Source organism: Stomoxys calcitrans, chromosome 5 (genome assembly GCF_963082655.1).
Source record: "Stomoxys calcitrans chromosome 5, idStoCalc2.1, whole genome shotgun sequence".
NCBI classification, from domain to species: Eukaryota; Metazoa; Arthropoda; class Insecta; order Diptera; family Muscidae; genus Stomoxys; species Stomoxys calcitrans.
In genome coordinates this window covers 133,632,890-133,658,051 of record NC_081556.1, presented here as the reverse complement: position 1 = coordinate 133,658,051, position 25,162 = coordinate 133,632,890, and the positions used below count along the sequence as shown (strand labels likewise).

The 25,162-nt window shown below is 39.8% G+C and overlaps 1 protein-coding gene across 1 annotated transcript; it reads right to left on the bottom strand.

Annotated features, from left to right (window-relative positions):
• Positions 1–1,986: 1,986 nt before the first annotated feature.
• LOC106084877 (leucine-rich repeat-containing G-protein coupled receptor 5) lies at positions 1,987–24,585 on the bottom strand. Its single transcript, XM_013248823.2, has 5 exons — positions 24,293–24,585; positions 10,850–12,183; positions 3,437–3,653; positions 3,118–3,377; positions 1,987–3,053 (listed from the first exon to the last, which is right to left on the bottom strand). The coding sequence occupies exons 2-5, from the start codon at positions 12,148–12,150 to the stop codon at positions 2,120–2,122; spliced, it is 2,712 nt and encodes a 903-aa protein (XP_013104277.2). The 5' UTR covers positions 12,151–12,183; positions 24,293–24,585; the 3' UTR covers positions 1,987–2,119.
• Between the last annotated feature and the right edge of the window lie 577 nt (positions 24,586–25,162).

Sequence of the window (25,162 nt, the reverse complement as noted above, 5' to 3'; positions counted from 1 at the left end):
AGATCCAGGATTGGTTAATATGGCAGCTATACCAGGTTATGAACCGATTTGATACTTAGCAAAGTCATTGGAAGTGATATCATAATACCACGTGAAAAAGTTCAGTCAAATCAGACGAAAATTGCGCCCTCTAGAGGCTCAAGAAGTTAAGACCCAAGATCAGTTTATATGGCAGCTAAATCAGGTTATGAACCGATTTGTACCATACTAAACACAGTTGTTGGAAGTCATAACAAAACACTTCATGCATAATTTCAGCTAAATCGGATAAGAATTGCGCCCCATAGCTGCTCAAGAAGTCAAGATCCAAGATTGGTTTATATGGCAGCTATACCAGGTTATAAATCGATTCGAACCATACTTAGCAAACTCATTGTAAAATTTCAATCAAATCGGACAAAAATTGCACCCTCTAGAGGCTCAAGAAGTCAAGACCCAAGATCGGTTTATATATCTATACTAAAACATGGGCCGATTTGGCCCATTTACAATCCCAACCGACCTACACCAATAAAAAGTATTTGTGCAAAACTTCAAGGGGCTAGCTTTACTCCTTCGAAAGTTAGCGTGCTTTCGACAGATGGATGGACAGACGGACGGACATGGCTAGATCGACTTAAAATGCCAAGACGATCAAGAATATATATACTTTATGGGGTCCTTGACGCTATTTCGAGGTGTTACAAACAGAATGACGAAATTAGTATACCTCCATCCGATGGAGGTACAAAAAATAAGAATACAACACCAATTTAAAGAAGTTGGAAATAAGTTCATGATGATGTTACTTTTGATAATAATGACCATTTTGGCCTTGGACGATTTAAAAGAATTTGAAAAGTAATTGAGGTAATGTTGTTCGATGAATTGATGACAAGCTGTTGGAGTAATTTTGATGGGAATAGATGATGATGACCAGTTGGAAAAAATGTTAATTAGGTGGACGCAGGTTGGCGAAAGATATATTTTGGGTTAGGTTGGAAAGATGGTGCAGATATTAATCCGCCCCATGCCACTATGGACTTACACCTAAGCCAGTAATCGGCTTGTTGTGCGCTCTAAAAACTATAAAGTAACCCCAAAAAGGAAAATTTTAAGTTCGAAATTCCGAGCTATTTACAAAATCCTTCATTGTTTTCAATACCATTCCCTTAAGTTGGTTCAGGTCTGGTTTTGTGTCTCCACCAAAGTGCCAGTGTCTGTTAGACACCAACGCCGGGCAAAGGAAGTGCTCCAACGTCTCATCATCTTGCCGGCATGCCCTACACATGCTATCACTTGCCGCACAGATTTTACATAAGTGAGCTCGTAGTCCTAAGTGTCCCGTTATGATACCAATAGCTATACCGACCTCCTTTTTACTTCCTTTCAGTAATAGCCTCATCTTCTCACGATCTAGATCCCCCCATAGGATGTTCGCCGTTCTACCGACCGTTTCGCTGTCCCACAATATTGCATGCGCATTCGTCGCCCACTCCCTTAACTCGGACAACGTCGACCCAAAAGGCTTTGGGTTAACCAAGTTTATTGACGACAGTCCTCTGAACTTCACCGCCAAATCGTTCGCACCCAAACGATGCGGAATTTGCCATCCTCAGAGAAGGCGTTAATCTCCTTCTTAAACTGCTAGACTGTTCGTGACCTTACCGTCCTGGTTATTATTGCCCTTATGACAATTTTACTGTCGGTAAAGATGTTCACAATCGACGTCCTCGCGTAAGCATTATACCACTTCACGCATTCCGTGATCGCCCGGATCTCCATCTGCAGGACCATATTATGGTCAGGCAGTCTAAAACAGATCTCAGTGCCTGGGTTCTCACTGTAGACCCCAGGCCCACTCTGTCCTCTAGCTTTGTAACATGATCTTCCAGATAGCATAATCCATGGAGGTGGGTGTCGCAGATTCGACCCGGCCGACAATTTGTTCTGATTTTGTTTCTCACTGCTGATTCTGCTAGTATAAATTTTTTTTGTTACTTATAATTATTTTTATTTAAATCTACATTTGTTGTATATTAGTTCCGCTCTACTTATGCATTGGTTACGTAATAGAAAAAAAAATTGTTGTATGGGTAATAAGCTAAAATACTAAAAACATTGCAACATAGCCTTAAGTTTAGAATAAAGTCTCGCGCATTGGCCTGTGGACCACAATAACAGGTTCCTCCTCTGAGCTATCACCATCTGCTGCCGCAGCTGCAGCTGCGGTAAAGTTGCCACTTGCTCGTCGACTGGAGGAGTTTCTTAATTTCTTGCGTTTGCCTTTGATTAAATCGATTTCGGCATTGGAGTCCGAAGATGAGATAACACCTCGCAAAGATTGTATTTCAGGTTCTATGATCACATGAAAGTCACTGCCTTCAGGCGATTCCTCTTTATGGGACATGGGTGCATCCCCAAAATAATCTTCAACGGCAGGTGTAAGCGGTGGTCCAGGAGCCATGGCCTTTTTGGGTTTTCTTTGAGCAAATGGACTATTGGGCTTGCTGATAGTGTCAAATTCAGGATCTGTCAGGAATTCCACACTATCAGCCCTGAGACTAGCCCTCTTAAAGGGAGGTATTTCGGCTATTTTGGGTCTACGCTTCGTATATGGACTATTTTCGTAGCTCTGGAAATTTCCTATCTTTTCGGCACTTTGTAGGTTTTGGGACTTCAAATGGGCCGGAGGGAAGCGGGAATCTTCTATGGCAAACAGTCTGCTGCCAGAAGGATTATAGGTTATATGACCAGTGCGACGTGTGGGTCCCATTTGTTGTACACGTTCCTTGTCACGATTCGATAGCATCTCCTCGCTGCGGAAACGAGTGCGATAATCCAATTCGGGCTCTTCTTCCTGGGATATATCATCTTCGGGATTGGTGCGAGATTTCTTGAGGCGACTTCTGCGTCGAGATGTGTCTGTGGTCAAGTCCAGCATGGATTTGACAGGACGCACTGGTTTGGGCATGCGCAGGGCATCTTCATAGGAAGGCAGTAGATTGTTTTCTAAATTATTGGGCGCATTGGGACGGGCATCTTCATCTAGAATGCGTCGATTGAGATCGCGACTGAAATTCAAAATAAAAACAATTATTTCTCTTCTGGTTGTTGGTTCTTTAACGATTTTCTTACATGGCCCTCATTTCGTCTTGATTCCTTTGATATTCCTCCTGATCCATTTGTTTTCTTCTCCAGGCCATATATTTTTGAAAGCATGTGAACATGCATATCAGCCCAGCAATTGCCAATATGCTCAACACTATGGTGGACCAAACCTTTTCGGCACTAGTGGAACGTTGATTGGGTATCCAATCTTTTTCACAGGCCGCCTCCCAAGTTTTACCATAGTTGATGGTAGGCGAAGCACAGCGCAGACTATTGCGATCCTTGATCTGTAAAGAGTATTTGTTTTCTAAGAGCTTGTGGCAATTTTGCTTTATGTGGTCATTACCCTTGTGGGAGGAGCGGTCAAATAGTCGTGAAAATCCACAAATGTGGGATCCTCACAATGACATATCCAAGTATTATCTCCTGCATAAATCTCATCCAAGTATTTGTTTGATTGAAAAAATTGTCTGGGAAAGGGATTTGTGAAACGATTTCCATTCAATTTCAATTGAGCCAATTCCGGAAAGTGCTGGAATGTTGTATTGCGCAGAGTGGATAATCTGCAATTTAAGAGAGAGAGAGAGAGAGTTCAAATATAGAAATGAGAGATATTTCAAACAGCCTTAAGTTGACGTCAAAATGAAGGGTTTTTATATTATACAAACTGGCCCGCTGAGCTTCGCTACATCCCAAAATGCATTTCTGAAAGTAAATTCTTTTATACCCTCCACCATAGGGTTGGGGGTGCACTAACTTCGTTATTCCATTTGTAACGCCCCGAAATATTCGTCGGAGACCCCATAAATTAAGTCGATCTTGCAATGTCCGTCTGTCCGTCTGTTTGTCGAATGCTAACTTGCGAAGGAGTAAAGCTAGATGCTTGAAATTTTGCACAAAAACTTCGTTTTAGTGTAGGTCTGTTGGGATTGTAAATGGGCCATATCGATCCATGTTGTTATATGGCTCCTATATAAACCGATATCCTATAAATTTTGTGCTGTGGCATACTCTATGACATGCGCCATGTTTGGTCCGAATTGGTCCAAAACCTGATATAGCTCCCATATAAACCGAGCTCCCCTTAATAGTTCTTGAACCTCTAGAGGGCGCAATTTTTATCCAAACTGGCTGAAATTTGTGCAATGACTACTTCTGTGAGCCCAAACAATTGGGATAAAATTGGGCTGAATCGTTATTAAACCTGATATAACTCGAATATATTTTACTTTGAACCTCTAGAGAGCGCAGTTTTTTATCCGATATGGTTGAAATTTCCGCAATGACTTCTTCTATGACCCTAGATATGCGTGAAAAGCATTGTCTGCTGTTTTTTTTTTACATTTTGAGTCTCTAGAGGGTGTAATTCTCGATCCCTCGATTTTACTTCTTGAGCCCCTATATGGCACAGTTCTTATCCGATTTCGTTGAAATTTTGCACAATGGCAACATCCTAGTCAAGTATAATCAGTTCATAAGCTGATATAGTTCCGATGGCATAGTTATTCTTTGTTTGCCTACAAAGAGATACCAGGCAAAGAACTTGACAAATGCGATCCATGGTGGAGGCCCTGCCGTACTTATCACGCTTTTACTGTTAAAGCATTTTCTAGCCTCCTGCCCTGAAGATCGAGTCTATGGATCCATCAACTCAAACTTGAGTGCATAATTGTACTCTCCTATCAAAGACTTTTTATACTCACCACCATAGGATGGGCTTTTACTAATCAAGTCATTGCCTTTGTAACACCTCCAAATATTGATCTGCGATCCCATGAAGTATATATATTCTGGACCGTCTCGACATTCTTAATCTAACTAGCCATGTCCGTCCGTCCGTCTGTCAAGAACACGATAGCGGTCGAACTCGTATAGCTAGCCGCTTGAAATTTTGCACATATACTTCTTACTAATGTAGGTCATTGGGGATTGCAAATGCGTCATATCAGTTCAGATTTGGATAAAGCCCCCATATAAACCGATCCACCGATTAGACTTCTTAAGCCCTTAAAAGCCTCGTCCGATTTGGTTGAAATTTGAAGCATAGACTTGAAATATGACTTCCAATATCCATTGCAAGTATTACCCGAATCGGTCTATAAACAGATATAGCCCCTATATAAACCGATCTCCGGATTTTTCTTCTTGAGTCCTTAGACGCCTCAATTTTCATCTTAGTTGGCTGAAATTTGGAACAAAAACTTGAGTTATGACTTCCAACATCCTCGCTAAATACAATATCGGAATTGGTCCACAAACAGATATAGCCCCCATACAAACCTATCCCCGGATTTGACTTCTTTAGTCGTTAGACGCCTCAATTTTCATCCTAGTTGGCTGAAATTTTGGAACAAAGTCTTGAGTTATGACTTCCAACATCCATGCCACATATGATTCGAATCGGTCTATAAACAGATACAGCTCCCATATTAACCGAACCCTGGATTTCATTTTTTCAGCCCTTACAAGCCTAAATTTTCACCTAATTTGGCTGAAATTTGGAAAAAAGACTTGACTTCCAACATTCATGCCAAGTATGATTTGTATCGGTCTATAAACAGATATAGCCCCAAATAAACCGATCGCCGGATTTGACTTAGAATCCTAAAGTTTCACCAGATTTGGCTGAAATTTGACCCAAAACCCTTTCTTATTACTTACAACCGCAGTGCCAAGTTTTATTTCAATCGGTCCATAAGTACCGATAACCCGATATGACTTTTGGAGACCAAAATAATGCAAATGCAAATTTAGTGGATAAGGGTACATTTTTAGCGGAAGCCATGGTGGTGGGTACCCAATATTTGGCCCGGCCGCATTTGGCAGGCTTTTACCTGTTTTACACCCACGACCGAAGGATGAGAGCATATTTTTTGTTTTTTCATTCTATTTGCAGTACGGCGAAATCTCGAATTTCCGACACTATGATCTTGATCGTAATAGAAATCTAAGATCATCTAGCGATGTCCGTCCGTCCGTCTGAAATTTGAATTCTCGCTACAGGCTTTAAAAATAAAGATAATTTGCTGAAACTTTGCACAGATTATTTTTGTCCATAGACAGCTTAAGTTCGAAGATGTGCTACATCGGACTATATCTTGATATGGACCGATCAGTCACTTTAAGGTTTTAGGCTCTTTAAACCCACATTTATTATCCGATTTCACTGAAATTTGATACAATTTGTTGCGTTAGGCTCCTTGACATTTGTACCACATATGGTCAAAATCAGGCTATATTTGGATATAGCTGCCATATAGACCGAACTCTCGATTTAAGCTCTTGGGTCCGTAAAAGACGCATTTATTACCCCATATATCCTTTTTTATATACTTTTTTTACACTTTTTTTCTAAAGCAAGCTAAAAGTAACAGCTGATAACTGACAGAAGAAAGAATGCAATTACAGAGTCACAAGCTGTGAAAAAATTTGTCAACGCCGACTATATGAAAAATCTGCAATTACTTTTTGGGCAACCCAATACATGCTCAATATGGCTCAGAATCAAATTTGGATATAGCTGTCATATAGAGGGAATTCCCGATATCTGGTATTTTGCCCTATTTCGCTGAAATTTAACACTCTTCAATCATATATTGGGTCGCCTAATCTTCGTAACGTTATTTCGAAGAATTAAGACCTGAACAGCTCATTCTTTTGAGGAGCGTCGCGATAAAAAATGCAACTCTGCAAACAAATGTCAAAAAGAAATTCGTAAAAGTAAAACAATTTTTAACATTGACGACTTAACACACTACTTCATGTGTGGCAACATAGAATGACGCTCGCTTTCAAGCGTCAAAGTTCAATTTTTTCACTTTCCCGCGTTGCTTTTGTGGTATTTATTGCAGAGTTGCATTTTTGCAACGCAACACTCAAAAACAAAGCTCAACGTGCTCATTCTGTTTCGGTCTTTAGTTTATTTGTCGCTAGAGACATACCCACATATTCCAAACATTCCCACGTTCTCCAGAGATTTAGTAGCCGTTTGAGGATATTTTTACCAACCACCTTTAGGTTCGGTTGAAGAAGTCAGTTCGGATTTTTTGCCGCACCATGCCACTATGAACATTTGTGCTCATAAGCTAGCAATAGGTTTAATGTACGCTCTAAATACTGAAAAGAAACTACCACAGAAGCCAGCGTAGCGCAGAGGTTAGTATATCCACCTATGACGCTAAACACCTGGGTTCAAATCCTGGCGAGAACATCACAACAATTTTTAGCTGTGGTTATCGTCTGTGACCTTACCGTCCTGGTTGTTATTGTCCGTGGGGCCGACTTACTATCCACAAAGATGTGCACATTCGGCGTCTTCGCTTTAAGACCGTTCCACCTAACGCATTCTGTGATCGCCCGGATTTTCGACTGCAGGACTGTATAATGGTTAGACAGCAGAAAACTAAGTCTCAGGGTCCTCAACGAAGTCACCCAGACCTGATATGTTCTCCAGCTTTCATCCATTCATATAGTATCCAATTCATCCAGGTCACGTCTTGATAATCGAGCGACAGTATGACCTGTTCCTATCTTCTCTCCGAACCTGTTGTAATAACCTTAACTTTCACTTCTTTTCCATTGCCGTCAACCATACTATCATAGCGAAAGTCAGTATTGGTCTAATTAAGCTTCAGTAAAGCCAGAAAACTATCCTTAGATTCAGACCGCTGCACTTCTACTCGGTTTCTGTCAACCAAACTATCGAGGAGTAAGTTAGTATTGGTCTAATTAAGCTTCTGTTTAAGTCAAGAGGCTATTCTCGGATTAAAGCCCCATTTAGCGCCTCCATAGTGCCAAACATTTGTAATATGAGCTTCCCATTACGTTTTGGATGCGAAACTACCAGTTCAGTTGCCTATCCAAGATCTCTCCTAAGTTTCTGGCCTTGTAGGCTATCGATATCTTTTTGTTTAAGAAACGTGGCATATTTCAATCTTCTCCGGGTTAACGTTTGGAATCCTAGGTATAGCTCAATCGTATACCATTTTCAGGAGCCTTACTGCTTTCTTTCGCAGCAGAAGGGTAGTCATTGTAAATATACAACACTTCATTTATTACAATGACAATAGTGATCGGATTACTTTTGCGAAATAATCAGTTTCAGTTCTTCAGAATACACCACCAAGCCCACGTGATCTATTAGTCTGGAACCATCCATATCAATAACTTTTTATACCCTCCACTATGAGACGGAGGCATACAAACTTCGTCATTCCGTTTGGAACACCTCGAAATATCGATGTATACATATTCTTGATCGGAATGACATTTTTAGTCGATCTAGCCATGTCCGTCCGCACTCTAACTTTCAAAGGAGTAAAGCTAGTCACTTGAAATCTTGCACAAATACATCGTAAAAGTATAGATCGGTTGGAACTGCAAATCGGCCATATCGGTCGATATTAAGATAAAGCTACCATATAAACCGATCTCCCGATTGTACTTCTTGAGCCTCTAGAGAGTTAAATTTTTATCCGACTTGGCTGAAATTTTGTACTATGACATTCAATATATGTTCCAAGTATGATCTGAATCGGCTCAAAACCTAATATAGCTATCATATAAACCGATCTCCCTATTATACTTCTTCAGCCTTTAAAGAACGTAATTCTTATCCGATTTGCCTGAAATAATGCACAGTGACTTTTTCTGACCAACATCTGCAGCGAGCACAGTTGTCACGGATACAATGTGCTACGTAAGGATCGTTTAAGGAATAGATGTGGGGTATTGGCCTTTGTGATACAAAATAGACCCATCCCGCCTGCGCTTGGCCCTAGTGACCGAAACATGGATTGCATGGGGATAGTAGCCAAGTCCGGTACTGCGGAGCTAGAGCTGTACAATATGTACGTACCCCGGTTGGTAGTTTTGACCCAGGCCAAGCTTAAAAGCCCAACATAAGTGGGCTAATGTCTGGCAAAAATCGTCTGGTTCTAGGAGACTTCAATGCGCATCAAGTTTCATGGCATTCTTCACGGTGAATGAGGATGCCCCCACTAGGATTACGAGAAGGTGCAGCAGACATTTCCATTGCATACAGCCATCTCCTGAGTGACGTATCCTGGCAAGCCACCATCTCACCATCGACCTACCACCAGACTACATAACTCTTAGCGCCTCTTCAGTAAACTGACACCCCCCTGGAATGTGCTAGTTGCCGAGAGGAGATTCCGAGACATAATTAAAGCAGCATACTCTAACTTTATACCAGCCGGTCGAATACCCCAAGTGCGGCCCAATTTTTCGGCGCATGGAGTGGAACTCGCAGAAGACCGTGATGGGATTCGTTGCACAGTAGTCAACGAACATAGCGGAATTTGTGGCTGGAGCACTTGGAGCAATGAAACTAAGGTACCAGTTTAGACACACTGTGGTCTACTTTTAACTCAATCTCGAACCCCGATAGACGGGATGACAGGACCTCAGCCACTTTTGGCGACGTAACTGTAACTAATCCGAAGAGATGCACCAGATTGTTCAGCCGTTAATTAATTGTGCATCCCCAGAGGAACAGGGCTAGGAGGAGCGCCATTCGTCGTATCGGTGGTCTCCGAGCCGATGTATAGCCATCGCAATTTACTTTGGATGAAGTTACGAATGTTATCCGTGGCGCCAAATCATCCAAGACGTTGGGCCCCGACGGCATCTCTACATTGATGCTGAAGAATCTGGATCAACCTGGAGTTGATTACCTTACAACTGTCCTCAACTTGTCTTTGAACACTCTTAGAGTACCCAATGTCTGGGGGAGCCGTACTGACCGATCTCCCTTCTCTCATCAGTAGCTAAGAAGCTTGAGGGACTACACCTCCCGAGACTCATTGAGGAATTTCCTTTCGCCGAACATCAGCATGGATTTGGAAGACTGCACAGCACGACAACAGCTTTGCATGCCATCCCCGCACACATTTGCCGTGACTTTAATCAGCCCAGGACATATGATATGATGATATGTACCTATCGAAAGCATTCGACACGGTCAGCAATGCCAAACTATTGGAGAACATCGCCAATACGTCCCTTCAGCCAGGACTGAAAATCTGGATCGAGAATTAATTGTGTGGTCGGCAGTCATTTGTAGAATTTAGGGAAAAGAAGTCGAAGAACCCTAGAGTGAAACAGGGAGTTCCCCAAGGTTATGGACCGATTTAAACCACACCTAACACTGTTGTTGCAAATCATAACAAAACATCTCATGCAAATTCAAGATCCAAAATCGGTTTATATGGCAGCTCTATCAAAACATGAACCGATATGGCTCATTTACAATCCCAACTGAACTACACTAGAAGAAGTATTCGTGCAAAATTTCAAGCGCCTAGCTTTACTCCTTCGAAAGTTAGCGTGCTTTCGACAGACAGAAGGACGGACGGACATGACGATCAAGAATATATATATACTTTATGGGGTCTCAAAGGAGTATTTCGAGGAGTTACAAACAGAATGACGAAATTCCTCATCCTATGGTGAAGGGTATAAAAAGTATGTCTGCATGATTTATAGCAAACGTTGCAGAAAGACCTAAATTAGCCATTACAGAACATAGAATAGATTCCAAGCACATAATCTCTGACACACAGTTTCGAAATGTCTTTCTCCATTTGGTCTCTCCATCGGAGTTTTGGTTTCCTCTTTAGCGTGTTTTATTATGGTCGCCTTCAAAAGACTTTCTAGCTGGAGCTTCGACAGACGGTCGCTAGATCCACTAAGGTTTAAGATGTTCCCCATATGAATTTTCATCACTTTCCGCACTTACCGGCAATAGCTTAAATCCAATTTCTGCAATGTATTCGATCCCATTCCCGAAGGAAAATCACTAATTAAATTATTGGATAAATCCAATTTCTGCAAACTGGAGAATCCCAAAAATGCAGTGCCATCAATTAGTATGATTTCACACCACGACAGGTTTATGTCACGCAATGAATTCGACACCAACTTGGTTAATTTCTCAATGTAATTGTGATTCAGATTCAAACTTAGCAAATTGTCATTGGCTCTAAAGAGATTACGATCCAAACGGGCTATTTCATTGTAGGATAAATCCAATGCGGAGAGTCTTTTTAAATTTTGAAAAGTTTCAGTTTCCAAAACTCGCAAGGAGTTACGCGATAAACTTATAACCTCCAGCTGGGTATTGTTTTCGAATGTATGGCTTGTCAGGGAACGAATCATGTTGCCAGTCAACTGCAAATGGGTGAGGCGGGGCAGTAGCGACAAATCGATATCATCCAGACTGCAATAGGAGAGATCAAGTTCGCTGAGAGTTGAGGATTCCAGACGATTCATGGTATCCACCTGCAGGGCAGTATTCCAGGAAAGTATTAGAGAATCCAGGACTGGTAAACCCTGCAACAAAGAGCCGGGAATGCGTTGCAAATTACAATTTTTCATTTCCAAAACTCTTAAAGTTTTGGAGGGTAAAGCTGCCAAGCCGCTTAAAGGATTATTATTTAATTTCAGTCTTTGCAGGTTGGGCATATTTTGAATTAACAAATCGCCCCCAGCCTTGGCTATGCCACAGTTTTCCAATTCCAGATGAGTCAAAGATTCACTCACAATCACCTGACGATGATCATCGGCATTGAAGACATTCAATTGGTTGCCACTCAATACCAGGCGCTGCAAATTCAGGGCATTTACAAATGCTATGCTGGGATTTATATCGGCCCACTGGTGTATGCTGTTATTGGCCAATATCAATGTCCTCAAGGAGTGGAAACCCACCAAGGCCTCCGCTGAGAGATATTCAATTTGATTATTGGATAAATCCAAATAGATGAGCGACTCATAGTCTGCCAAATGCTGAGGAAACTCAATGAAATAATTTCCCGAGAGATCCAGATGTTGCACGGGAATATTTTGCAAGTCGGGATAATCGATAAGGCCACGGTTGGCGCAATTCACATCCAGGCTATCAAGCACCCAGGAACATTTACAATTGGTGGGACAATATACGGCATAACTGCAGTGTAGACTTAAGACCGCAATGGTCATGAATAGTGTCCAATGGAATATTTTTCGTCTACCCATGTTAGTTGGCAATGTCCACAACATGTGGTGATGAGGAGGTGATGGAAGGGTGATATACTGAAAATATACAAAAAAGAAATGGTAAAACATTTTTGTTTGTTTTTTTTTTTATCACATAATTACATGATAAAAGATAGCGAATTATATTTATTTGGTAGTGTCTTAAAATGTCATTACCACATACTTAGCAAAGACCTTCTGCATGAATTTATATGACCTTTAATAAATATATGTAGGTAAACCTGGTGCGTAACCACTTAAGGAGGAATTTGTAATACTTTCCACCCATAGCTTAAGATAAAGACTTTCTTTTAATCGAGTTGTAGAGAGCCATTCACGAAATCGGTGTTTAGTGCAAGGGGGCTAGTGATGGAACCGGAAATTCAAAATTTTTAAGTGAAGTTATTGGGTTGCCCAAAAAGTAATTGCGGATTTTTCATATAGTCGGCGTTGAGAAATTTTTTCACAGCTTGTGACTCTGTAATTGCATTCTTTCTTCCGTCAGTTATCAGCTGTTACTTTTAGCTTGCTTTAGAAAAAAAGTGTAAAAAAGTATATTTGATTAAAGTTCATTTTAAGTTTTATTAAAAATGCATTTACTTTCTTTTAAAAAATCCGCAATTACTTTTTGGGCAACCCAATATTTATGTGGTATTTTTATACCCACCACCACAGGATGGGGATATATAGTAATCTAGTCATTCCGTTAGTAATACCTCGAAATATTGATGTGCGACCCCATAAACTATATATATTCTAAATCGTCTCGACATTCTGAGTCGATCTAGCCATATACGCCCATCCGTCCGTCTGTTTAAATCACGATAGCGTTCGAACGCGTAAAGCTAGCCACTTGAAATTTTGCACACTTTCTCCTTTTTATGTAGGCAGGATATTGCAAATGGGCCATATCAGTTCAGATTTGGCTATAGCTCCCATATAAACAGACCCCCAGAATTGATTTCTTGAGCCCTTAAAAGCCTAAATTTTCACCTGATTTGGATGAAATTTGGTCCAAGCCCCTATTTTATGACATACAACATCAGTGCCAAGTTTTATCAGCATCTGTCAATATGGTGATATAGGTCCCCCTAAGTACAAATATCCCGATATGATTTCTAGAGAACAAAATATTTCAAATACAAACTCAGTTAATAAGGGAAAATTTTTGGCTATAGCTCCCATATAAACAGACCCTCAGAATTGATTTCTTGAGCCCTTAAAAGCCTAAATTTTCAACTGATTTGGATGAAATTTGGCCCAAACCCCTATTTTATGACTTACAACATCAGTGCCAAGTTTTATTACCATCTGTCAATATGGTGATATAGGTCCCCCTAAGTACCAATATCCCGATATGATTTCTAGAGAACAAAATATTTCAAATACAAACTCAGTTAATAAGGGAAAATTTTTAGCGGAATCCGTGGTGGGGGGTTCCCAAGATTCGGCCCTGCCGAACTTAGCACTCTTATAAATACTTGTTTTGTACGAAACTTTTATCCCCCCACTAGTGATGGTAAATCGAACAGTACTATTTGATGTCAAAGAAATTTTCCTGCTTATCCAGGGAAACCATGGTGGGAAATATTTCTCGTTTTTGCAGAAAATTTTAGCGTTTATACAAAAAGACTTCCCAATAAAACGCCATTTTAAAATTACGTTTTAAATTTAACAAAAAACACAAAACAAAAAAAAAAAAAATACCAACCGTGTGCAAATATAAACAAATATATAGTATCAAATTATTGTTTATCATACCCACCACCATAGGATGGGGTATACTAAACTAGTCATTCAGTTTGTAACACCACGAAATATTGATCTGCGACCCATAAAGTATATATATTCTAGATGGGCTCGATGTTCTGAATCGAGCTAGCCATGTTTGTCCGTCCGTCTGTTCAATTCACGATAGCGGTCGAGGACGTAAAGCTAGCTGCTTGAAATTTTGCACAGATACTTCTTATTGATGTTGTTCGTTGGGAATGGCAAATGGCTCATATAGGTTTAGATTTGGATATACCCCCATATAAACCGATCCTCCGATATGACTTCTTCAGCCTCTAGAAGCCTCAATTTTTATCCGATTTGGTTGAAATTTGAAACAGGGACTTGTGTTATGAAATCCAACATCAATATCAAGTATGATTCTAGTCGGTCTATAAACTGGTATAGACCCCATATAAACCTATCCCCCGATTTGACTTCTAGAGCTTCTAGAAGCCTTAATTTTCATCCGATTTAGCTGAACTTTTGAAAAATCACTTGTGCTAGGACTTCTAAAATACATTCTAAGTATTATCCGAATCGGTCTATAAACTGATATAGTCCCCATATAAACCGAGCCCCGGTTTTGACTTCTTGAGCCTCTAGTAGCATCAATTTTCCTCCGATTTGGCTGAACTGTGGAACAAAGACTTGTGTTGTGATTTCCAACATCCATGTCAAGTATGATCTGAATCGGTCTGCAAACTGATATAGCCCCCATATAAACCGATCCCCGGTTTTGACTTCTATATCCCCTACAAGACTCAATTTTCGATTCGATTTGGCTGAAATTTTGAAGAAACACTTCTATTGTGACTTCCAACATCCATGCTAAGTATGACCCGAATCGGTTTATAAAGTGAAAAGTTTTGATTTCTTGATTCCCTACTAGCCTCAATTATAATCCGATTTGGCTGAGCTGTGGAACAAAGACTTGTGATGTGATTTTTAACATACATGATCTGAATCGGTCTATAAACTGATATAGCCCCCATATAAACCGATCCCTGGTTTTGAATTCTAAAGCACCTAAAAACCTAAATTTTCCCCTGATTTGGTTGAAATTTGACCCAAAAACCTATCTTATGACATACATAATCAGTGCCAAGTTTTATCCGAAACGGTTAATATGGTGATATAAGCCTCCCTAAGTACCGATAACCCGAACTGACTTCTTAAGACGATTGAAGCCTCATTCCATTCCCGATATGATTGATATTGGGTACCCAAGATTCGACCCGGCCGAACTTAGCACATTTTTATACCCTCCACCATAGGATGGGGGTATGCTAATTTCGTCATTCTGTTTTCAACTCCTCGAAATATTCGTCTAAGACCCCATAATGTATATATCGACATGACATTTTAAGTCGATCTAGCCATGTCCGTCCGTCCGTCCGTCTGTCTTTCCAAAGCACGCTAACTTTCGAAAGAGTAAAGCTAGCCGCTTGAAATTTTGCACAAATACTTCTTATTAGTGTAGGTAAGTTGGGATTGTAAATGGGCCATATCGGTCCATGTTTCGATATAGCTGCCATATAAACCAATTTTGGATCTTGACTTCTTGAGCCTCTAGAGGGCGCAATTCTTATCCGATTTGGCTGAAATTTGGCACGACGTGGTTTGGTATGACTTCCAACAACTGTGCTAAGTATGGTTGAAATCGGTCCATAACCTGATATAGGTGTCATATGAAACGATTTGGGGTCTTGATTTCTTGAGACTCTAGAGGGCGCTGTTACGATTTGGCTGAAATTTGGCACGACGTGGTTTGGTATGACTTCCAACAACTGCGCTAAGTATGGTTGAAATCGGTCTATAACCTGATATAACTGTCATATAAACCGATCTGGGATCTTGACTTCTTGAGTCTCTAGAAGGCGTAATTACTATCCAATTTGGCTGAAACTTTAAACAACGGCTTCTCCCACAACCTCCAACAAATGCTGTCCGAATCGGTCTATAGCCTGATACAGCTCCCATATAAACCGATCTCCCTACTTTACTTCTTGAGGCTCTAGAGGGCGCGGTTACTATCCGATTTGGCTGAAATTTAGCATAACGTGTTTCGTTTGACTTCCAACAACTGGAAGTTGTTCACAACCAGATATTGCTGTCATATAAACCGATCTGGGATCTTGACTCCTTGAGCCTCTAGAAGGCGTAATTACTATTCAATTTGGCTGAAACTTTAAACAACGGCTTCTCCCACAACCTCCAACAAATGCCGTCCGAATCGGTCTATAGCCTGATACAGCTCCCATATATACCGATCTCCCTATTTTATTTTTTGAGCCTCTAAAGGGCGTAATTCCTACCCGATTTGGCTGACATTTTGCATGAAGTGTTTTGTTAAGACTTCCAACAGCTGTACTAAGTATGATGCTAAACGGTCCATAACCTGATATAGCTGTCATATAAATCGATCTGGGATCTTGACTTCTTGAGCCTGTAGAGGGCGCAATTATTATCCGATTTGGCTGAAATTTTGTACAACGGTTTCTCCCATGACCTTCAGCATATGTCTATACCCTGAAACAGCATCATGGGTATAGCTTGACGATAGCCTGAGATACCGGGAAAAGAATTCGACAAATTTGATCCATGGTGGATCTTGAATTCTAAAGCCCCTTGAGGGCGCATTTCTTATCCGATTTGGCTGAAATTATGTACAACGGCCTTCAACATACGTGTCCAATATGTTCTTAATTGATCTACAGCCTGATACAGCTCCCATATAAACCAATCTCCCGAATATGCTTTTTGAGCCCCTACAATGCTCAATTCTTATCCGAATGGACACAAATATTACCCAATGGCTTCTACTATGGTCTTCAACATTCAATTTACTTATGGTCCGAATCGGACTATAACTTGATATATCTCCAATAGCATGACAATTTTTTTCCATTATTCTTTGTTTGCCTAAAAAGAGATACCGAACTCGACAAGTGCGATCCATGGTGGTGGGTACTCAAGATTCGGCACGGCCGAACTTAGCACATTTTTACTTGTTTGTATTTCACCCAGCTGACTTGTTTGGTTGCATTGCTTTCGATTTTACGTTTCAGTTTCATTCATGTTCCTTATCTCATTATTCACTCTATATCGGCTAAATCTTATCAGTTTTGTAAAATTAAATAAAAGTATTAACTGTCTATGTATACAAATACTCATGTGTACCGACATACACACATAAACTTGTAGGTAAGCTTCCTAAAATGTATTTACTCTTCGAGTATTGACTTCCAGTGCTAGAAATATGGACTACGAAATTGTTATCTTATTGGAATTTCATTGTCTAACAAAATGGCATCATACATAGCTAATTGGTAGCAAGTTTTTGATATATTTACTCCCAAAATTAATACTATACTATAAATTCATGTAGTAAAAGAAAAGCAAGCAAAAAGGCATTAAGTTCGGATGGGCCGAACTTAGGATACCCACAACCTTGGATATAAATATTAACCACCTTTCGTCATAAAACGGTAAAAAATGCATCATTTATGAACTTATACCAGCTACAATATATCTAAATACAGTCTCATCTTCACCATATTCCCGAATGCTATGTAACGGTCTAACACCACTCATTATACAAAATTCATCGGTAAAATGGTGCACCTTTTATGGGCCTAAGAACTTAAACCGGGAGAGCGGTACATGTATAAGACAGCTATATCTGAAGCATATTGAACACGAATGTCGAAGAGCCTAACACAGCCCCATGTGTCAAATTTAAGCAAAATCGGGTAATAAACGTTAAACGTGCTTTGTTTTTGCTCTAAATCGGGAAATCGGTGTATAGGGCAGCTTTATCCAAATATAGCCACATCTTGACTATACAAATTTGCCCATGAACATTCCATTAAGGAACAAGGACAAACTTCCAACATATCAATTAGTGTTGTCCGATTCAAGTTTAAGCTCAATGATGCGACACCTCTTTGGGGAGAAGTTGTACATGGCATAGTACCTCAATAGTATCAAATGTATCCAGCATTACGAGGGGATAACCACCGCTAAAAATTATTTTATGATGTTCTTGTCAGGATCTTGACCATACTTGGTACGCATGTCGATGGGAACAACAGAACTCATTGTGCTAAATTTCGACAAAATCGGTTAATATTTTCACCTTTTATGATTAATAAATTCACCTATAATCGGGAGATCGGTATATATGGCATCTACATCCAAATTTGAACCGATCTGGCCGTATTGAACAGGGATGTTGAGGAGCCTTACAAAACTCGTTATCGCAACTCATTGTGCCTTATTTCGGCAAATTCGGTTAATAAATTCACCTTTTATAGGCCTAAAACCCTATGTCTCGAGATCGGTATATATGGCAGCTATATCCAAGTATGGATCGATCTAAGTCATATTGAACAGAAAGGTCGAGGACCCTAACACAGCTCGCTATAACAAATGTCTGCAAAATCGTACACTAAATGTGCCTATTATCGGCCCAAGACCTTAAATCTATATCCAAATCTGGACCCGAACTGGGAGTTATATCAAGATATAGTCCGATATAGCCCATCTTCGAACTTAATTTTCCTATGAACAAAAAAGAACCTGTGCAAAATTACAGCTAATATCTTTATTTTTAAAGACTATAGCGTGATTTTAACAGACAGACGAACGGACATGGCTAGATGGTCTAAGATTTTTACCACGATCAAGAATTTATATATTTTATAGGTTCGGAAATGGATATTTCGGTATGTTGCAAACGGTATGACGAAATGAATAAACCCCCATTCTTGGGTTGTGGGTATAACAAATGCTAAGTTCGGCCGGGGCTAATCCAAAAGCAGATTCATGGTGGTGGGCCATGGATCCTGCTAAAAAATTACACGAAATTAACTTTATTGAAGAGCATAGTTGTACTTTATATACCAAATTTCTGTCAAGCCGGGCAAAAATCCTACACTCAGGGAAATTTGTTACCAAACAGCAAGTCTGTTTATTGAAAACAGCAAACAGGTTTTGCGCTATAATTACTTGATTCCAGATTCTATTCCTTGTGTTCTTGTATAAAAGTTCCAAAATTCGTATGATTTTTGTGGAAAGGCCAAGACTTGCCTCGGCATGCATGCGAACAATTATCGGGCATTACAAAACTATTACAAAAGTGAGATTGGTAGTCATGTATTGTATTTTCACCCTTACTGCAGCGAATACGATTTTTTATTGAATTGGCTAATGAACACCAATCCTTGCTACTTCTAACTGTGCCACTGTGTTTTGCCCATAAACATGTCACTAAGGAACAAGGGCAAACTTCTCATATAGCAATAAGTGCAGTCGCATTCAAGTTTAAGATCAATGATAAGGGCCTCCTTTTTATAGCCAACTCCGAACGGCGTGCCGCAGTGAGATACCTCTTTGGAGAGAAGTTTACATGGCATAGTATCTCACAAATGTTGCCAGAATTAGGAGGGAAAACCACCACTGAACATTTTTTCTGATGGTCTCGCCAGGATTCGAACCCAGGCTTTAAGCGTTATAGGGGGATATGCTAACCTCTGCGCTAGGGTGGCTTCCCTATTCCTATAAAAGTGTTAGATTTTTTTCTAAGCACATATTTTCTGAAATTTCGATCTAGATCTGTTGTATATCTCCCTATTTGCGGCAGTGTGTTTGTTTCTAGGTTAGGTTGAAAAGAGGGTGCGGATATTATTCCACCCCATGTCACTATGGACACAGATCTAAGCCAGTAATCAGCTTGTTGTGCGCTGTAGCAAATTTTAAGTTAAGGAATTTCGTGCTAACAACAAAATCCTTAATTGTTTTCCATATCACTGCCCTAAGTTGGTTAATGTTTGGTATTGTGTCCCCACCTAAGTTCTGGTGCCTTTTAACCGATAAAGCTGGACAATGAAATGATCCAACGACTCATCATTTTCCCCTCATTCCCTACACATGCTATGACTTGCCGCACCGAGTTTGCATAGTCCTATGTGTCCCGTTATGATATCAAAAGCCATACTGACCTCCTTCTTACTTCCTTTCAGTACTAGCCTCGTCATCTCTCGATCCGGATCCCCCCATATAATTTTCGCAGTCCTACCGACTGTTTTGCTGTTCCGTAGTGTTACATGCGCGCCCACGCCCTTAACTCGGAATGCGTTGGCCCGAAAGGCTTCGGGATAACCATGTTTATTGATGGCAGTCCTCTGCCCTTCACTGCCAAATCGTCTGCCCTTTCATTCTCCTTACTCTGTTATGGCCCTGCATACAAATGATGCGGATTGTGCCATCCTCAGAGAAGGCGGTTATCACCTTCTTGCACTGCAAGACTGTTCGTGACTTTACCGTCCTGGTTGTTATTGCCCTTATAGCCATTTAACTGTACCTAAAGATGTTCACACTTGTCGTCCTCGCGTTAGCACCACACCACCTCACGCATTCCGTAATCGCCCGGATTTCCGCCTGCAGGACCGTATTAAGGTCAGGCAGTCTAAAATAGATCTCAGTCCTTGGGTTCTCAATGTAGACCCCCAGGCCCACTCTGTGCTCTAGCTTATATCCATCCGTGTAACATGATCTTCCAGATGTCAATATTAGAGTTCCGTTAGTCCTAAACTGTGCCGCTGGCAGCAGTGCCTTGCACTCGACTTCAAGGTTCATCTCAGGCATCCGATCGGAAACCTCTTCCATTCCATTCAGGTTTCCTTTCGTCGCACGATTATACCACGATGGTATGAGCTGCTCCCATCCTCAATTCATTCTCCCATCGCATTAAGTCTAAAAGTCACATTTATTTTGTATGTCAATAGGTCGGATATCTAGAACAGTCTCCAGTGACCTTGTGATCGTGGTCCTGATAGCTCCGCCTATGCCTAAACAACATATTCTCTGAACCAGTTGTATGGTCCTTATACTGAGGAGTAAGTAAGTATTGGTTTTATGACGCTTCTGTTGAGCCAGTGGACTATCCTCTGATTCAGGACCTATTTCGAGCCTACATAGTGCTCAACATCTGTGAACCTTCTCGGAACGCTCCTGAATTTGACAGTTCCAATTCAGTTTCCGGTCCAAGATCACTCCTAAGTATTTGACCTTGTCAGATATCGAAATCGTTTTATTGAGGAAACGTGGTGCGTAAAATTGGTCCACCTTCGTCTTCATCGTGAACAGGCATATTTCAGTCTTCTCATTTTTATGAAAAAAAATGCAGGTCCTCGGCCGTGTACCAGTGCTAGCATAGAATAATTGGTAGCTGATATGGTTCAGTCCAGAAATTTTGTTTCGGGTCGTGCATGGCTCCTGAAATGAATCTTGCGTTTGCTGATTTTCTCCATCAGAGCTTGAGTAGCTGTCTCGCTTCGGTGGAGGTTTATCTGGATAACCTCAACCATTTGTGGGAGTGGGTGATGGTCTCATCGTTTGGGTCCCTGTTTGTGTCTAGTTTATCTTTTTAATAACCGCTTCTTGGGCTTTTTGGTCCTAGTAAATCACACAAAATGTTACACAGATTGGTCTTTAAATGGATGTAGCTTACCATATCCCACGAATTCAGGTCATAGAAGAGTAAATAAATACAATGCAAGAAGAAGTATTGGAGGTGGATACCCAAGATATGGCTCGGCCAAACTTGTGGCGTTTTACATGTTAGACAAATTAAAACCAGGCGATTTGGAAGGAGGAAACAGCTGATTTAGTCAATAAAACAAATGAAGGTCATTCGTTGAAGCAAAAAGCTTCAAAATAAATGCCTGTACGTATTTTTCCATACAATTATTAGTCTTTGGTCTATATGACTCATGTTGGAGTACGGTCATCTTTTAATCTAAAAACATATCACTGAACACTTTTATTTAGGTAGATTGCTGTGCGAAAAACATTTTTGTTGTGTTTGAATTTTATTTCTTTTATTTTTTTGTATGCCCACCACCATAGGATAAGGGGTATATTTATTTAGTCATTCCGTTTGCAACATATCGAAATATCCATTTTCGACCCTATAAAGTATATATATTTCGGATCGTCGTAAAATTCTAAGACGATTTACCTTTGTCCATGTGTCTGTGTGTCCGCCCGTCTGTCCGTCCGTCTATTGTAATCACTTTACAGCATTTAAAAATTGAAATATTGAGCTGCAATTTGACACAGATATGACTTTTTGATGCATCCTGGTTAAGTTCTTGAACGGACCTAATCGGACCATTGGGTATAGCTGGTATATAGACCGATCTGCCGATAAAGGAACTAAAGCCCTTATCCGATTTTGTTGAAATTTGAAACAGTGAGTAGTTTTAGGCCTCCCGACATCTGACTGAAGGTTCAGATCGGACTATATTAAGATATAGGTGCCATATAGACCGATCTTCTGATGAAGGGTCTGAATCCCATAAAATCATTATTTAGTAGCCGATTTCGCTGAAATTTGAAATAGTATGTTGTTTTGAGCCTTCTGATATCCGGCATTAATATGGGCCAGATCGGACTGTATTTAGATATAGCTGCCGCTAAAGGGTCTGAAGCCCGTAAAAGCTTTATTTTTTATCCGGTTTTGCTGAAATTTGAAACAGGGAGTTGTTTTAAGCCTTCCAATATCTGCCCCAAATAAGGTTCAAATCGGACTATATTTACATATAGTTGCCATATAGACCGATCTCCCGATTTAAGGTCTTGGGCCCTTAAAACGCATATTTATTGCTCGTTTTCGCCGAAATTTGAGACAGTGAGTTGAGTTAGATCCATATATATCGACCTACAATGTGGCCCATATGGGTCCAGATTTGAATATAGCTGCCATATAGACCGATCTCTCGATGTTAAGTTTGGGGCCCATAAAACGCGCATTTATTCTCCGTTTTCGAAATTTGGGACAGTGACTTGTGTTATTCCCCGCGAAATTCTTCTTTAATTTGGCCCCGATCAGTCCAGATTTGGATATAGTTGCCATATAGACTGAACTCTCGATTTAAGGTTAGGGGCCCATAAAAATCGCATTTATTGTCCATTTTCGCCGAAATTTGGGACAGTGAGTTGAGTTAGGCCCTTATATATCTACCTACAATGTGACCCAGATTGGTCTAGATTTGAATATAGCTGTCATATAGACCGATCTCGCGATTTAAGGTTAGGGGCCCATAAAACGCCCATTTATTATCCGTTTTCGCCGAATTTTGGTACAGTGAGTTGTGTAAGACCTTTGGATATCCCCCTTAAATGTGGTCCAGATTGGTCCAGATTTGAATATAGCTGTCATATAGACCGATCTTTCGATTTAAGGTTTTGGACCTATAAAAGGCGTATCTATTGTCCAAAATCGCCGAAATTTGATACACTGAGTTTTGTAAGACCTTTGGATATCCTCCTATAATATGGCCCAGATGGGTCCAGATATGAATATAGCTGTCATATAGACCAATCTTTCGATTTAAGGTTTTGGACCTATAAAAGGTGTATCTATTGTCCGATGTCGCTGAAATTTGGAACAGTGAGTTGTGTTAGGCCTTCAGATATCTTCCTTCAATGTGGCCCAGATTGGTCCAGATTTGAATAAAGCTGGCATATAGACTGATATCTCGATTTCGGGTTTTGGGCCCATAAAACGCGCGTTTATTTCCCGTTTTCGCCGAAATTTGACACAGTAAGTTGTGTTAGGTCATTCGACATCCTTCTTCAATATAGACCGATTTGTCGATTTAAGAACGCATTTATTGTCCGATTTCGCTGAAATTTGGGACAGTATGTTGTATTAGACCCTTGGATACCCCCCTTAAATTCAGCTCAGATCGGTTCAGATATGGATAAAGCTGTCATATAGATCGATCTCCCCATTTAAAATCTTGTCCCCGTAAAAGGAGCATTTATAATCCGATTTCGCTGCAATTTGACACAGTGACATATGTTAGGCATCTCGATATCCGTGTTGTTTATGGTTCAGATCGGTCTATATTTGGATATAAAAACCAGAATGGTCAATATTTTGTACTACAAAATTGAACAATGCCTTGTACCTATTAGAACACTCAATGTCCGCATTTGGTCCAAATCGGACCATATTTCGATGTAGCTGCTATGGGAGCATGAATTATGCATTTTCACTGGATGGAAAGGTGGTTTATGTATATAACCGAGGTGGTGGGTATCCAAAGTTCGGCCCGGCCGAACTTAACGCCTTTTTATTTGTTACTGTTGCTTTGGTCTATAGCAGCCAAAATTCAGTTCCATAGGGTGAAAATCCATTTGAACAAATGACACACAGATAAGCGATAACGAAAAAAGCGCAATACAACACCAAATCGAACGTATACATATGGGCGTTATACAAGTTAATGTCCAATTAAATTCACTTAATATGACTTAAGGAAAAATGTGCACTATTTTTTAACTACAGTAAGAAAATGATAAAAAAAACTTTTCAAATCACCTTAATTTTACTTCAAAAATAAATTTCACAATATTTGAATTTATATTTTCACGAAATTAGATCACTTCCTTTTCACTTCACTAATGTCGAGCATAATTGAATCTGTCAGTTTACACTGTGACACAGGTTTTTATTATAATCTCATTGCCTTTAGGCAAAATTTTTATGGATTTTTTTGTGTAGTTATGACTTTTTTCTTAACTTTTCTTTTCAATAAATTTTTTGTAAAATTTTTTTCTTCTTAAGAAAATATTTTCATAACGATTCGTTTGTTTTAATGCTAAAAATTTTATTCGTTTCGCTTGTAAATCCCGTTTAATACTGTGAAATGTGTTACTCACCTGTTGCGGCGGTTATGTCTAGGGCCCCTTAGTATTGCTTCCATTTCGTTCCAATAACTGAGATAAGATAAGCACCTTAAAGGTTTGAGTACTCTATGGAAAAAAGTGATAAGAAGAGCGTAGTTGTTTTTTGGATTATCACACAGAAAAAAATAATAATCGGTTTCAATCACGAAATTAATTGATTCAATTAATTTTTTAATTGAAACTGCTTCAATCGCGAAAATGTTAATCTCAATCATAGTTTATGAAAATGGTGATTGAAAAAATGTACCAATTAAAAAAATAGCATATTCAATTAAATTTTTAATCGATCCAATTAAAAAACTGTTTGAAATATTCAATTAAAATTTTAATTGATCCAATTAAAAAAGATTGAAATTTTCGAAACATTAATTTAATTTTTTAATTGGATCGAGTAAAATTTTAATTGAAAATATGCAAATGTCATATTAAAATTTTTGCGAAAAGCGCGCTGTATTTGGGTCCATGATCACTCCTTAAAATAAAATGGAAAATATTGTTACCC

Bases quoted from the DNA above. Each gene is read 5' to 3' on its own strand.
- LOC106084877 (XM_013248823.2), bottom strand. From the start codon at position 12,150: ATGTTGTGGACATTGCCAACTAACATGGGTAGACGAAAAATATTCCAT. The intron at 3,654-10,849 runs GTAAGTGCGGAA...CTTAAATTGCAG, and splicing joins TTGGATTTAAGCTATTGCCG to ATTATCCACTCTGCGCAATA. The intron at 3,378-3,436 runs GTAATGACCACA...TACTCTTTACAG, and splicing joins TGACCGCTCCTCCCACAAGG to ATCAAGGATCGCAATAGTCT.